General features: G+C 43.7%; 2 protein-coding genes across 6 annotated transcripts in view; one reads left to right on the forward strand and one right to left on the reverse strand.

Moving 5' to 3' along the window:
- Positions 1 to 5,203, forward strand: part of LOC123754647 (protein SERAC1) — a 91,026-nt gene extending 85,823 nt beyond the window's left edge. For all 4 annotated transcript variants that reach the window (XM_069326568.1, XM_069326571.1, XM_069326569.1 and 1 more), the window contains 2 exons: positions 1,359 to 1,425; positions 4,900 to 5,203. In XM_069326568.1, the coding sequence (XP_069182669.1) occupies positions 1,359 to 1,425; positions 4,900 to 4,963 (131 nt within the window). In that variant the 3' untranslated portion in view covers positions 4,964 to 5,203. The remainder of the gene's footprint in view (positions 1 to 1,358; positions 1,426 to 4,899) is intronic.
- Positions 5,091 to 16,217, reverse strand: part of AlaRS-m (alanine--tRNA ligase, mitochondrial) — a 94,472-nt gene continuing 83,345 nt past the window's right edge. For both annotated transcript variants that reach the window (XM_045736891.2, XM_069326567.1), the window contains 4 exons: positions 13,133 to 13,281; positions 7,552 to 7,702; positions 6,670 to 6,855; positions 5,091 to 5,476 (listed from right to left, as the gene is read on the reverse strand). In XM_045736891.2, coding sequence (XP_045592847.2) covers positions 5,273 to 5,476; positions 6,670 to 6,855; positions 7,552 to 7,702; positions 13,133 to 13,281 — 690 coding nt within the window. In that variant the 3' untranslated portion in view covers positions 5,091 to 5,272. The remainder of the gene's footprint in view (positions 5,477 to 6,669; positions 6,856 to 7,551; positions 7,703 to 13,132; positions 13,282 to 16,217) is intronic.

A 16,217-nucleotide genomic window follows, 5' to 3' on the forward strand; every position in this document is an offset into this window, starting at 1 on the left:
ACACTCTTGACATGTGCCGTACCTGTCGTTGATTGATGGCTCCTCTTGGCTGAGAGAAGCCTGGCTGTAAGTTGCGATCTGCGACATTGGCGGGCACTGGGTGGACGTTGAGTGGATGCTGGGTGGGCACTGGGTGGATGCTGGGTGGACGCTGGGTGGATGTAGCATGGGGGGTGGACGTAGCATGGGGGTGGACGCAGCGAGGCGGCGGTCGCGGTTGGGTGGGGCAGGGTGGGGGGAGATTGGCATCTCTCGACTTGTGGGTTGGGCGACAGTACACACTTGAGGGAATGGGGGGGGGAGGGAGAGGGGTTACACTAACACATTTATATAATTTTGTGGTATATCACTGCACAATATCATACACTTGTAAACTGGTTCACTGTGTACTCGATGCACTTAAAACACTATAGCTGCTTCCCGAGAGCCGAGGTATCTATTTTTCAGTGATATTTTCATAAACAATTACACACGGGTCACTCCCCCCCTCACATTGACCGCACAACAACACCTTCCCCTCCCCCCTCCCCCCACTATAACTGAGGGACCCCCTCAGGGCATGCTTGTGTGGCCCTCACTGCAATTCAGATGATTCCACACTACCAGTTCTTTTGTTTTTGGTTGCGATGGTTCACCCTGGGCACTCCCCGCCACTCTCACACCTTCCCAGGATGTTCACACTGCACACTCTTGAGTTTGGGCACGGTGGGGTCAGGATGTCACTAGATGTTGGCAGAGTGGCCGGCAGAGTCTCCTTCCAGTGTCCGTTCCCTGTGGCATCCACGGGACATATAATTATTTTGGAAGAAGTGCGCAGTGGGGACAACTTGTGTCAGCTGTAACTTTCAGATTGAGGATAAAAGTTAAATTGTATGATTGGTTATAATCTTAAGTTTTGGCTAGCAGACATATTACACTGAGAAATTAATGTGTTTGGCCAATAATAGCAAAAAAATTTCTTGCATAAGCTTGTGATGTCTGCTGTACTTTGTGTGCAGTGGGGGCAACTTGGGTCAGCTGTAACTTTCAGATTGAGGATAAAAGTTAAATTGTATGATTGGTTATAATCTTTAGTTTATAATCTGTACACTGTGTGCAGTGGGGACAACTTGGGTCAGTTGTAACTTTCAGATTGAGGATAAAAGTTAAATTGTATGATTGGTTATAATCTTTAGTTTTGGCTAACAGACATATTACACTGAGAAATTAATGTGTTTGGCTAATAATAGCAAAAAAATTTCTTGCATAAGCTTGTGATGTCTGCTGTACTTTGTGCTACAAATTGCAGTTAATTCAAGTAATCTAAATTGTTATAAATTAATTTTAAATAATCTCCAACTTTTATACTTTTATTTTAGATCCTGGAATTGGAGTATTTTATGAAGCAGATTCAACTCACCTTGATATCTGCAAGCCATTAAATAGGTATGTTTTCTGTAATGTCTTTTCTGGGGGGAGCCAAGTCGGCTCCCTGGAGCTTTCCCAGGCTGATATGCTAATGTCAAACTTTGGCATCAGTCATGTGTATGGAGTTCTTAGGCCTACCGAGGACCACTGGCCAAAACCGGGCACCCTCAGAGAGGCAAGGGGAGCAATGGCCTATAGAAACCCCCGTGTGGTTGGAAGTATTCTATGTCTGCCATCGACTGGAACAGGCAGCCAGAAAGGTAAGCGCCTCAAAACAAACCCCTATTCTGGTTAAAACTGCTACCAAAAGCCGAACTAGTGGATAGAACTCCCCAACAGAAAACAATCAATCTAGTGACGTCACACGTCGCCGCACCGCTGTCTGCGCAGCTCCCCCCCCATCCCCGGGAGGGGGAAGGGGGAGCCCCAGACTCTCCACGCTGGCTACCTACACCTCAGTTCTTGATGCTGATGCTATAGGCAAAGGTCGTGTGCTCTGGCTCTAGTGTCGCTACAGCACTGTGTTTTGCGTGTAGTGTTTGTTTTTGTGGGTGCGAGAGCCGGGAGTTATCTACAGTACTCAGGCTGCATGCGCCTAGGGCTGCCTTCCCTAGGTTCCCTGTAAGTACTGCCTTAGGGGCCACCTTCCACAGGCTCCTCGGGATCTGCCTCTGCTGGTCCGTTTTACCTTTTAGGGCGCCTGTTGGGCTCTTGGGTGTTCTGTTCTCCCTTGTTACCTGCAGCTAAGAGGCAGTTTGCACTGGTAGGGGTGCAGGGTGGTGCACAGCTTTGTATTCTCGACATAGCGCCCAGCTCTGTTCCTTGGGGTTCGCTGTCCTCTTGCGGGGTTTTGTTTTTCTTTTCCTTTTTGCCTGGTGGGGGGATTCTGCCCTATTATTCCACTGGTGTTTGCCCTTCCACGGTTCTCCTCGGTGTCGCCCCCTGCTAGGTCCCCGTGAGTGTACACGTCCCTGGGGCACAGCTATAGAAGTTCGCTTGGTAGTTTTGGGCGCCGGTTAGCAGCGCCCTGCCTGAGACTACCTGAGCGCCAGTCCTCTTAAAGTAAACGCTCAGGACTCTGGGAATCTCCTAGGGGGCGTGCGAGTCTGATGGCTATGACCCCGGAGTCCCCGCTCGCTGTGTGCAAGTTTGAGGGTTGCTCGGTCCCCTTGTCTCGGGGTGACCCTCATTGTTTTTGCCTCTGCCACGCTGCCTGTTGGGTCGGTGATACTTTCGACCCTGAGTCCTGTGAGTGTTGCTGCTTGCTTGTGACTCAATTTACCCAATCCTCTGATGATTCTATTCGGGTACAGGCGGCGCGTGCATTGCAAGCTAGGCTTCGTCTGTTGCAATGCTCTAGGTTGGTTGCTCACCCGGATGCCCCGGGGCTGCCTCGCTTTGCTTTTCGAGACCCGTACTTGGGGGTGGGGATCGCTTCGATCCTGGTTCAGTCCGCACCTCCTTGTCCTTCCCCTTCTGTTCATTCTGGTCTCCCCCCCGCCCCTGCTTCCGGCCCTGAAGCGTCTGAGGGTTTCGGAGTCGGAGCAGGGGTTACTTGATCTTGAGACTTGGGCAGCTTCGGGGGATGCCCCTTCCGGGGGGGTCTTCTGGGTCTGACCAGTAGGCCCCCTTTCTTCCGGCTTCTACAGCTGCTCCGTCCTTGCCTTGTGGGGTCGGGGCTTGGGGAGAGGACTCGGCTCCGGGTTCTGTTGTGAAAGACCTTGAGGCTGTGGAGGGGCTGACTTGGGAGCCTTGGGGCCCCAGTTGGACCCCGCCTGGGTTTTTCTTCCCTCTGAGCAGGGCTTGTTGTTACAAGGTGTGGGGTTTTCTTTCCCCCCCTCTGCATACGAGTTGGATTTGGTGTCGGCCCCTCCCCAGGTTTGGGAGGGGAGGGGGACCTTTGTGTTAGATCCTTATTGTGCCAAGCTTCACCAATATTATGACCTTTATGTTCTTCAAACAATAAGAATTTCACCGACAGAGCATTATCTTTCAACACCATGTCGGACAGGTGTTTGGGAGCCAGAGGCGCATGTGCCACCCATGGTTGCTCACTCAGTACTAACCCAGCCAGCAGCCCTAGGGCATTCTGGGAATTTTTTCCAAGATGGCTGCCTCTCACTGGAGGTCCTAAGAGTCCATTTCGTACACAACCAACCTTGTACACATTTAGAATGGGTACCGAAAAATCAAAAAGTTTTATCGGTTGGCGCAGTTTCCCACCGACTGAGAATACTCGGTTGGCGAAGTTAAGTGGTTAAATTACAAAACTCAATCTTGAGACCTTCATTTTCTTGTTCTAATTTAATTACCTTTTCTTCATAATTCTTTAGCATGTTCTCCATAATCACTAACCTGCCAAGAAAACCACCATTCATTATATCTTGTGCTGAGAATCCTTCAAAAAATACATTTGTTGGTGTGCTGTCCTCTCCTGTGATGGCGTCCATCTTTGTTGTTGTTTTTCTGTTTTATATGAAGAACAACATTTCTAGCCCAGATTTTTCATTCACTTTTACTTATTTCTTGACTCTTAGTTTCTTTTCAAATTCTCTACACCTTCATGTATTATGGAACACCACTAACAAGCTTGTGTACTGCTGTACACAAGCTTGGTTATATGCCAAGCACAGGCACATGAGAGAAGGGTTAAACATGCTTGCGTTGTTTGCAAGAACACTCAATGTAGGGAACAGAAGCGAAGATCCATCTGCACTTGGATTCCTGCTCCGGGAGTCTATGGCATGGGTGACCACCGAGCCTGGACATCATTGCGGCCTAAGTACATTTGTGAAATATTTTCAACATACATGTGATCAGGGACAGTTATTTTAACACTTTTGGAAGGAAAGATATTTTTTTGCAAAGAATTTATTTTATGCGCACAGCGGGAATGTCATAAAGGGTATTTTAAGCCAGCGCAGCACGGTGGTTAATATAATGGCCACCTTAAATTATCTCCAGGTGATTGAAGCATATGGGCCAATTGCTCTCAAGCAATTGGAGCAGTGTAAAGGTTAACACCTTTTAGTGTTGGGACATTGTTTTGAATATTACTTGTAACTAGACTAGTACTAGAATTGAGAGGGCACAGATTAAGGGATTACATCACAATCTTAAAGTAGAAAAGAAAGATGAGAGCTAATCAGTACATAAAAGAAACTGAGGGAAACACACAAGGGTGACAAGGTAATTATGAGGAGAAAGAGCCAAGCCAGTATGACTAGCACACAAGGTCAACAAGGATATGTGCCTTATGTGCTTTTGTTCTTGTATTGGCATCCTCAGCAATATTTAATGTCATTTGAAGATCCAGCAACACTGACGATGATGCATATTATTCCCTGCTTGGTGCTTTCTTTTGATTATTGGATAAATATGATTTTTTGCTGGGAGGATTCCACCATAGAAAAATTTTTGCTGTTTCTATTATATGCTTTTAATTTGTAATTCTTAATAATGACATTTAAATAAAACTTTCTTGTATTGCAGAAACTCTGACTCCTATCAGAAAGTTGCTTCCTTTCTGCAAGCTGCCCTTAGTAAGTTAAAGTAATGCTAGATTTAATTTTGCCAACTGCAAAGTAAATTCATGGTTGCCTTTGCTTTGTAAAAGGCCACTAAAAAAGTTGCATATTAATACAAGAAAATGTTGAGTTTTCATCTGGGTAATAAATATACTGTACAGTATATACATTTTATAAATATGTACAATGATTTGTTTAATTTTTTTATTCTATTATTTTGTACACAAAAATGTCCTAGAAATATAACGGTTCTGAAATAAAAACAAAAATTCCTTATCCTTAAGTTGCACTGGATGTGATATATAAACAAATTTAGTTGACTGATGAAATAGGGTGTTCTACAAAAATTTGTCAATGTAATACTTGGAATCTTCAAGTGCCTTCTTTAGCTTGCTTCCTATATGTGAATAATCAGCTTTTTTGCTTCTAAAATTGCATACAAGTAAAGGATTCTGACCTCTTGGAGCTGTCACTTTGCCACCTAAAACTTTACTCACACACGTCATCCATGCAGTTGCCGAGACACCACACGATAACATTCCCTGAAATATGATAAGTTTAAGAACATAGTGAAAACTCCAAATACAGAAAGAGAAATGAAAAGACACAGAACATAAGAGTAGCTGCTGCTGCTGTTCTCCTGAAGGAGTCAACACATCCATCAGGATGTTTCATCTAAACAGAAAGCTCCTAAGTATGAAAGTTTCAGCCCAGTCTCTCTCTTTTTTTTATTTTCATGTTTTATGCCATTTCCCACTATCCCTTTCATGCATGCTAGTTACCTTCCTAACCTACAGCCCTTTGTGCCTAATTTGTGTATGTTTTCCTTGCAATTCATCATTCTTGTATGCTATTACATATTGACTTTATTCCAGCTTATTGCCACACATCAATTTTCTCAATGCAGTACTTCATTTTTACCTTATTTACAAGTGACTACAGTTTTTTTTACATGGCAGTTACAGATACAGACAACTTGACTCATGTTAGCAGGCTGAGAGCTATCCCTTCCATGATAAGCCTTACCCACACGTTTTCCCTGGAACACATTTTAACTAGGTACCCAATTACTGTTGGGTGAACAGAGACAAACAGTTCAGGATTGGTACCTAGTCAGGACTCAAACCTAGACAAAATCATTCGTGAGGTGCAGGGCAAGTGTATTACCACTGTGCCACTAGAAACCGTCTCTATGCTGCTGTCTAACATAGTTACCCAACAAATTTTAACACCCTACAATCATGTTTGTGATTAAAAACATCTGATAAACCTATAAACCTCGTAGATGAGTAATATATATATATAAAGTGAATCAACATATGAACATATAAGTAAATGATATACCTGTGTTTCTAATAATTCCTGGTCTTCATGATTACCCCTCCTGCATATCTTGAGGTTATCTTGAGATGATTTTGGGGCTTAGCGTCCCCGCGACCAGGTCCTTGACCAGGCCTCCTTTTTGTTACACACCCTCTAGGAAGCAGCCTATAGCAGCTGTCTAATTCACAGGTACTTATTTACTACTAGGTAACAGGGGCATCAGGGTGAAAGAAACATTTTGCCCATTTGTCTCCGCCTCCACCAAGGAGGCAGCCTAATGTCTGAATATACCTCAGCTAGTACTCTTTAACAGTCCACATATCTCAAATGATTTCATAAATATATATGTGTTGGTCAAACGAACGGAACAAATATTAATGTAAGGTGAAGTAAATAAAAATTTAAATCCTACCTCTGGTATAATGGACCGGCCCTTTATGATTCCTTCTGACTTTGCCAGTACAAGCATGGGTCGCTGCCTGACGAGCACTGTAGCTTTGCTTAATACAGCTTTACTTGTGCCAAAGTCTGTCTCTAAGAGATGAATGATGGGGCCATCTTTTTTCACACCAATGACTTCCATCATCTCTTTCACCATCTAAAATATTAATTAAACAGATGCTATTACTAAGGTTTGTACGATGAATTTTATAACATTAATATGTTGTGAATATAATTTTTGTCCTTAACTCTCAAGCCTTGGTCTGACAATGGCTATGGTTGTGCTGTACTTATTAATACACTATATCACCCTCAATATACTGGTAATAGAAAATAACATTATTAAGATGCCTGCATTATATAATGATGAATTAAGTAAATACTTCCAATCACTATAAAATGCCATCATCACCATAACATTGATGCAGAATGTGTAAAAATGAAGCTCCTTATCAGTATGACCTGCCAGGGACAGTTTGGAAAGATCCTCTGCTGTGTTTATGAATACATATTACCGACTTGCCTAAGCATAAACCTGTTCTGAGGTCAGGAGGTTCTTTGCCTTAGGAAGCAATTCAGTGGTATAGCTCAAAGACCTAATAAACCATAGGAGATTTAAAAGTAAAATTAGCCAATGCAAATAGATCAAGAGAATGATTATTGAGGTAGACAAAATTTAACAATATTTGCAGTTAGTCAGAGGGTCAGCAGGATGGAAAGAAGAGGAATGATGACTATAAAATATCGGATAGTTACATTTTTAGTCCCTGACATGCACTTTCCAGGTCACTACCAATTGAATATACTGTACAAATAAGGATGGCAAAATAAAATTTATCAAAATTACACTAACCTCTTTATTTGCATCACCTCTCAGAGCATTCTTCAAAAGCCTTCTGTATTCATTTGTAAATTCCATAATTCTGACATGTGCAAGATATGGCAGCACCAGATCTTTATTATGGGTGCACCACATGCGAAGTTCTTTTTCAAGACTGGACAGTCTGAAATTATGATGCATTACAAATTATTAGTTATACGAGTCTTAATAACTGAAGATCAGTTAATGCTATTTTGGAAGGAGTCTCGCCACCAAGAAAGCCTTGCCCAGACTCCGAAACCTTAAGATTTTGGGGAGCAGGGGGAAGGGGGAGCAGGATGAACTACAGCAGGGGAAGGACAAGAGGGCACAGACGAAACAAAAGTCAAGATGACTAACGCCCCCAAGTACAGGTCCCTATAACCCAAGCGGAGCAGCCGCAGGGCATCCGGAAAGGCAACCAACCTAGCTCGTTGCAGCAACCGAAACCTCACATGCAAAGTGGAAGCTGCCTGCACCCAAACATCAATAACAGTGGACTGGGTAAACTGGAGTACAAGCAAGGAACACCACTTGCAGAACTCCAGGTCAAAGGTGTCATCGACCCAACAGGCAGCATGGCGCAGGCAAAAATGGTGAGTGTCATCCTGAGACAAGGGAACAGAGCAACCTTCAAACTCACACGAAGGGAGATAGAACTCGGAGGCTGCAGCCATCGGACTAAGGAGCCCTAATGGGGATTTCCATGGCCCTTAGGCTGACTGCTAAGGGAAGCCCAGGCAAGGTACTGCTAACCGGTTATCCCAGAACTACCAAACAAACAAACAAACAAAAGCAGAACCCCTGCAACGTGTGCAATCACGAGAACCTAGTGGAGGTTCACCAAAATAATACAAGTGGTCCTACAGCCACACCAGGCATACCCCCCACCAGGCAAAAAAAAAAAACAAAAGAAAAGAAACACCTCTCTAAAGCACAACGTCTGCAGGAGGAACAGAACCGGCTGTTATGCATAGTATAAAACAGCTACACAGTACTTTGCGCCCCTACCAGCAACGCTACTACCTCCTACCCAAGGCCAAACAGGTGTAGGAAAAAACCCTTAGCTGACCCCAAGGGCGGGCAATCACCGAGCAGCAAAAGAACCCTGCGGAGGTAGTCTCGAATAGTTTGTGAAAGGTAACCCCAAACTGCAAGGGCAGTATTTACCGGGCACCTAGGAAAGGTGACCCTAGGAACATGCAGCCTTAGTACTTCTGGAATAACACCTGGCTCACACACCACCACACCGCAGCACAACACCACAAGGCACAGCACTGCTCAAGGATTGGAGCCAGAGTCGATCGACCGCCACCCAACACAACAGCCTCAGATGACAGCATGGCGGCTGTGATGATGTAATGCTTGTGTGCTTGTTTTCTGATTGGGGAGTTCCGCCTGCTTATTTGGCTTTCAGTTTGCAATTTTTAACCAGCTGTAGTTTGTTTCGGGTTTCCTACCTTTCTGGGTGCCTGACCTGGTAGATGGCAGACATAGACTGCTTCCAACTAGACACATGGGGTGTCTATAGGCCATTGCTCCTTGTGCCTCTCTGAGGGGGCCAGGTTCTGGCTCATGGTCCCCGGTAGGCTAAGAACTCCATCGATTGACTGTTGCCACAGTCAAATATATACATCAGCCTGATATAGCTCCAGGGAGCCTAACTCCCTGGAGCTAACGCCTCCCCACAGAAAACTGATTTATCCAACCTGCAAAGACAGGGTGGATAACAAGAATCTTTCAAACTAGAGATGCTATTTCAGTGATGATACTTTTCAAGATGCCAGTGCTCTCTAGAGTGGAATACTGTTGCACAATGACAACTCCTTTCAAAGCTGGAGAAATTTCTGACCTGAAGACCATGCAGAGATCCTGTACTACTAGAATCCACTCGGGAAAACATCAAAACTATTGGGACCAACTAAAAGGCCTAAATCTGTATTCTTGAGTGCAGGCTATAGATATATTATATCTATATATAGATATATTATATCTATATATAGATATATATATCTATATTATATTGAGATATATTATAATTTACACGTGGAAAATATTAGAGGGGCTGGTCCCAAACCTGCACAGAGAAATAACACCACATGAGACCAGAAGGAATGGCAGGATGTGCAGAATACCCCTGTTAAAAGCAGAGGTGCAATAGGTACCCTGAGAGAGAACTTTATCAACATTAGAGGCCCGAGACTGTTCAACATGTTTCCTCTACATATAAGGGGCATAACTGACAGACCCTCGCAGTGTTTAACCCTTTGGGCAGCTAGGGGTCGAAATGGGATTAACACCCACAGGCGCAACAAAAAAAAATAAAAAAATTTTCTTCTTTTTAATCTCTTTATTTGTGTTCGCTGAGCACGGGAAAAATAATAAAAAAAAATTAATTGCACTTACCGTTGACGTAAATGAGCCGAAAAGATCGGCGATGACGTCACGCCTGATCTTCGCTGGACCGCTGTGCGCCCGGGGTGAGTCAGGTGCAACGGAGAAGGAGCCCGAGTTGCCGCGAATTTATTTTCGCGTTATTATTTACAGTATCTATTGGCGTATTTTACACCCATTTTTTTCACTGGTGTGGTTCAATATGTTCTCACAAGATGACTTATAAACATAAAATTGTTGTCAATGTATATTGTATCCCCATATTAGTGTCACAAGTATTTGCACAAAAATGTCTTATTTCTCAATAAAATATGCAATTTCTTATGATTTATTTCCACTATATACACTCACTTATTCTGTATTTACATGTTTTGGCACCAGTCTTGGACATTTAGAAGTCATCAAGACTGTGATACTCGTTGAAACATCGGACATGGCACAGAGTGACCTGACACGCTATGCACCAAGTCATCACCATTTTTCTTTTCTGTTCCCTCTTGGTTGTTGACCAGCATACTACACATGCACGCTGGCCTACTGCACGCTTTCTAGTTGGTGGTAAAAACCTGAGATTGTGTGTCAAAAAGGCATCTCTGTAAGCAAGCCTAGGTGTTGGAGCATGGTGCAATACCGGGTTCAGAATGGGCCTCTGTACGCCAGGAATTACTTTGCCAAACTTCTGTAGTAATTGTGTTACTACAGTACAATTTAATGCACGGAAATTACGTTTACCACCTGTTTTGACAAGATACATATTGTAACTGTTCAGCATTGTTACATCAACAAGGTGGAAAAACATTTTCTTGGTCCACTTCACTGTTTTCCGTACACACTCTACTGTCCCCACCATCATATCACATTTATCCACCAAATGCATGTTGATGTTATAGTCCAAGACACAATCTGGCTTATAGATTAGTTCTCTGGTGGTTCTGTTCACCTTGCCACTGTCCAGCATTGTTCCAGCATGATTGGTGGTCAACATGTTCACTTCACACCTGTCTTTCCGCTGCACTGAAAGTATTCCACCTGTTTTACTGAGCTCGCAATCACCTACCTGCATAGCACCTGGAAACACTGGCATTTCCTTTCATTTTGCCTTCACTGTGCCACACACTCCAGTTCTATTATCAAGCAAGAACCTAGTTAGCAAGGGCCTGGTATAATAGTTATCTGTGTATAATATGTGGCCCTTGTTCAGATATGGTGCAAGCAGTGCCTTCACAACACTATCCGAGAAGCCATGTTGGTCATTAGCAGGAATGTCTACATTTGTACCCATATACATTATATGTGTAACACCATTCCTGTTTCACAGTCACAGAGTACAAAGAATTCCAATCCAAATCGGTGGCGCTTGGAGGGAATATACTGCTTGAAGGCAAGACGTCCTTTGAAAAGCACAAGGGATTCGTCAATCACAAGCTTCTGAGCTGGTATGTAGAAATCTCTGTACTTTCCGATAAGTTCATTCAGGACGTGCCTTACCTTTCAAAGTCTATCATCATTATTCCGGTCTTCATCATTTGCAAAGTGAAGACACCTGAGGATTATCGCAAATCGGTCTCGAGACATATATTTGCCGAATATCGGTGTTGGAACAGTATGGGCTTTGCTCCAATAATGGTTGATTACGTGTTTGACACAATGTTTCATCAACATACACAATGCCAAAAACACATTCATTTCACCTACAGTCATATCTTTCCATAGCTGCAAACGTGAATAATTTGATAACTCCTCCTCATCAATGAGATCTGTTGCATATTTGTTCGTTTCATGAACAATATATTCCATTAGTGGCTCATCAAAATATGCAGTAAAATAGTCCATTTCACACATATCTGCACCTTTATCAGGGAAAATGTCTGTAATTCCAACATCCGAATTATCAAAAACAGGAATTTGTGGAACAAAATCTGTCCCATCATTCCACACAAAAACACCGGGTCTCTTTCGAAACCCAGTAGCGGCACCACGGCGAGGAAACCGTGAACCAGGAGCTGAAGCAAGTCTAGGAAGAGTAGGGGCGGGCAGGGACGGTGATGGAAAATTCCTCGATGTTGAGGGTCTTTGTTCATGTGGTGCCATGCGGTGCCGCATGGCTTGGCCAGATGCTGCTGACGCGACAAGTTGTCGCTTAGCAACACCACACACTCCACTTGCACTAGTGAAACTATTTTCCGATTCTAAGTCACTAAAACCGGAAAATGATTCACCTTCTTCAGAATCGTCGAGCAAAACATCAATATCTTGCAAGGGAGCACATGAACTGTGTGGTCTTGCAGAAATTGGGGTCGAGTGAGGGCGAAGAGGCATGGGCAAGATGCTAGGCCTAGCCCTGGTGGAGCCAGTATGTTCACACTCGTCGTCGGTCATATCCACCTCTGAGGGCTGTGTGTAATCATGATCAAAGTCTGAGTCGTCAATATCAGACTCATCACCATCCGGGAACAAATTCTTGTTAATTTCATCCTCGGTCAGAGGCCGCGAGGAACGCCTCGCTGAGCGGGGTCGGTCGTCAGAACTTGATGCACTCGCCATGGTGTCCGCCAGGTAACTGAGGCCTGTACACAAAGGGGACCCACACTGGATTTTTTTCCCAGGTGGGGTTTGTTTATGGTTGGTTGAGGCTCGCCTATGACTACCCCTATCCCACGCAGGGCGTTTAAATTATAGTGCTAGACACGAAATCATATATAAATGATGTGTGCGGTTTCGGTTTTGTCACTGATATCATATATATATGATATGCGCGGTTTAAGGGTTAAGAGAGAACTTGATAAACACCTCCAAAGGATACTCGATCAACCAGGCTGTTATTTATACGTCAGGCTGCAAGCAGCCGCATCCAACAGCCTGATTGACCAGTCCAGCAACGAGGAGGCCTGGTTGAGGACCGGGCCTGCAGGGACGTTGAGCTCCGAAATCATCGCAAGGCAAGGTAAGGTAACCTAACCTAACCATGGCACATTATCAGAGAAAGCAGCTTCAGGAAGACACAAGGGGCTTCACCAAGAGAAGTATTTGTTATCATTTACTAAATTATAAATCTACATTTAAAAAATAATAAACATTTGATAACATGCTAGTACTAATATTAATTAAAAGTTAATTCTCTACATAATATTAATTAAAAGATTGTGTCTAGAAATAAGTCAATTCACCAGTGTTACTGTACCTCTCTTTGACACTAGCATTAATTTCCTTTTGGACTAGTATCTCCCATTCTTCTAACTGTTGAAGAGCTGTCATTGCATTTTCTTCTGCCAAAGTTGCTGCTTCACTGCAAACACAACGAAGGCGAGTATTTCCAAATCCTGCAGTATTCTGGTGGAATTAATATTATCAATATAAACGAAACTTAAGTGCTGAATGTAATGAAATGCTTTCTTCTGATGGGCCCCTTGGTGGTTAGCTGTAGGTATTGGTGGTTAGCTGTAGGTATTGGTGGTTAGCTGTAGGTATTGGTGGTTAGCTGTAGGTAACCACCTGGATAGCTCTGTACTTTTGAAGTATAGGATAAAAAAAAACAGGCCCCTTGTAAATCATATAAAGCCTACTGGAGACCAGAGGCCAAAACCTGCCTCCTCACAGAGGCACAAGGAGTAGGGGAAAGTTAAATCACTCAGATAGAATAAGTCCCTTGAAAAGTAGCATGAAACAGAACAGATAACAGCAAGGAAAATATGAATAATTCTGACAATTGGAAACAAGGAAGGTCATTATTCCGCTGGTTACACCCCATGACAGTCTCACCTGGGTCAACCAATCAGTCACAATCCAGCCAAAACCCAACTAATGCTCCTGAAATGGAATTGGGGGATGTGGATCAGGGGAGCTATCAATGGACTCGCCAGAAAGAGGCATTTTTATTACAGTACATTAACCCTTAAATGGCGCATAGCTATATACCATTTGACACCCACAGGCGCATACAAAAAAAAAAAAAAAAAAAAATATTTTTTCTTCCTAACCTGTTAATTTGTGTTCACTGATCACGAGAAAAATAATAAAAAAATCGTAAGTAGCATATATTGCCCACTATAGGGCGGGGAATTCTGGCAAAAATCAGGCGCTGACTGAGCGTGCGTCCCAGGCGGTCTGTTGATCGCCAGCTGTCAGGCCAGAGTTTCCACAAAGAGATAATTACCTAATTATTTCAATGTCTCTGAATGATTTTTCGTAGTTTTTTTGCTCTAATATTATTCAATAGTGTGTAGTGTGATACAGTGTATATTTATATAATAAAATGAGTGAATCATCGCTGTACTCAAAAATATGGTGTGCATATTGTTGATTCAATTATGTTCATCAAACAGTGAACAAATACTTTGTCAGTTATTACACTATATACACAGGTTATATATAAGTATCTGCATGTTTTGTTCACCATGACGAACCACTAAGTTGGTATGCTGAGTGGCAGTGGCAGTGGCAGGCAGTGACTGGCTGCCACTGGCTGCCACTCCCTCCCTCACCTCACGTCACCTCACCTCACCTGACTTGCCACCATTCTCCACCCACTCCATTCTCCATACTGTTTTTGCTTTTATATACAGATGTTATATATAAGTATCTACATGTTTTGTTCACCATAACTGTACATCTAAGCTTGTATGGTGAGTAAAGAAGTAGCTACTCACACAGTCAGCTGATGGCTGCCCCCCTCAAGGCCAGACGCACTAATATTTCTCCTACAACAATACTGTGTGGTGTTATTACGCTATATACACACATTATATATAAATATCTACCTGTTTTATTCACTATACTTGTACAAGTAAACTGGTATGGTGCCCAAAGACCATCGTGGTCATCAGTAAACAACATGATAAGTCCTGCAGACGACACTCCTCCCTCACCAAAATGGCGGCTCCCAACCTCCTACTCTCGCTGTTATCTCACATTATACACACGTTATATATAAGTATCTACATTTGTGTTCACCATAGCGAACCACTAAGCTGGTATGGTGAGTGCAGTCAATAAAAGGTGGCCACACACACTCAAAAGACAACGCCACCATCCTCCCTCCCACAGCATTGCTCCTCCCTCCATGGCGCACAGCGCCACATATCACCACAATCCTGCTATTATCAGAACCCTGGTCAGTTTTATCACAGTCAGGGGTCTTCTGTAATATCATCATCGCTACATAATAGCATGAACAAGTATATTATGGCATTTTTAGGCGATGCTGTGGTCACAAGCTGAACAGCAGTGCTGTGAGTTCATGCTGCAGTGCGTCAGGCTTGGTAGCTGACTCAATATTGAGGCCCCTAACACCCGGGAGTTTGGCCCACAATTTAAAAAAAAAATGGCGTCTGTTTACAAGAGCCCTGATGAAGGTGTGGTGAACCCCGTGTATCCGCGGGCCGCTAAATCTTGCGTAGTACTCCAAAGCATCACATGATGCGATGCGCAATTTACTGCAAGTCGGTCAAAGCATCATATGATGCAATGCGCAATTGAAGGGTTAAGCTGATATTCTTGGGAGGATTCTTAAGTGGTTCCCTGTTGCTATCTCACAATAAAGAAATAAGACAAACAGGATGCATCAGGGAAGAAGGAGAGCAGAAACCAGTAACCCCAAGAAAGTGGACACTAACAGCAGATAAATCTACCCAATGCCACACAAGCTCAGTGTATCTTTAACATATTATCATGCCACCAACACAGTGTTGGAATGCCAAAACCCCCTGAGCCTTAATATCAGACATAATATTAGAAAGAATGAGATACCTAGCTTGCAGATTCGAGGAGTGACCTGGGCCCTACACCAGCCAGTCGTCATGGTAAGCAGACCTCGGCACATAGTATGTACTGTATAAGCACGCAAGCCACCAGTGCGCCCCAACCAGCTAATGTTAACTCCCAACCTGGTCTAAGACGGCCAACAAGGCTCCTGACTTATCCAAGGTGAGGGCCACCCCCAAGCAGGATTGGCCTCTGAGAGAGTGAACTTCAGAAAGCACTTAGGCCAGGTCCACACTACAACAATGTACCACCCAAGGCCACATAGGGCAAAGTTAAAAAACTGGCACTTTGCTGAAAACTACAAGACCAGCCATGGCTTACTGATGATCTGGGAGCCCTACAGCAGACATGTTGACCACACTGCATCAGCCAAAGAGCTGATTGCTCTAGCCACTGGACAGTATGAGCCCCACCCAACCTTCCCAAACAAGGTGGGGGGGGGGGGAGATGGGGGGCAAACAGGCACATGCCTGTTTCAAGATATTTCACAGTTTGTTGATATTGTT

The sequence above is a fragment of the Procambarus clarkii genome, chromosome 18 (assembly GCF_040958095.1).
Source record: "Procambarus clarkii isolate CNS0578487 chromosome 18, FALCON_Pclarkii_2.0, whole genome shotgun sequence".
In the NCBI taxonomy this organism is placed as follows: Eukaryota; Metazoa; Arthropoda; class Malacostraca; order Decapoda; family Cambaridae; genus Procambarus; species Procambarus clarkii.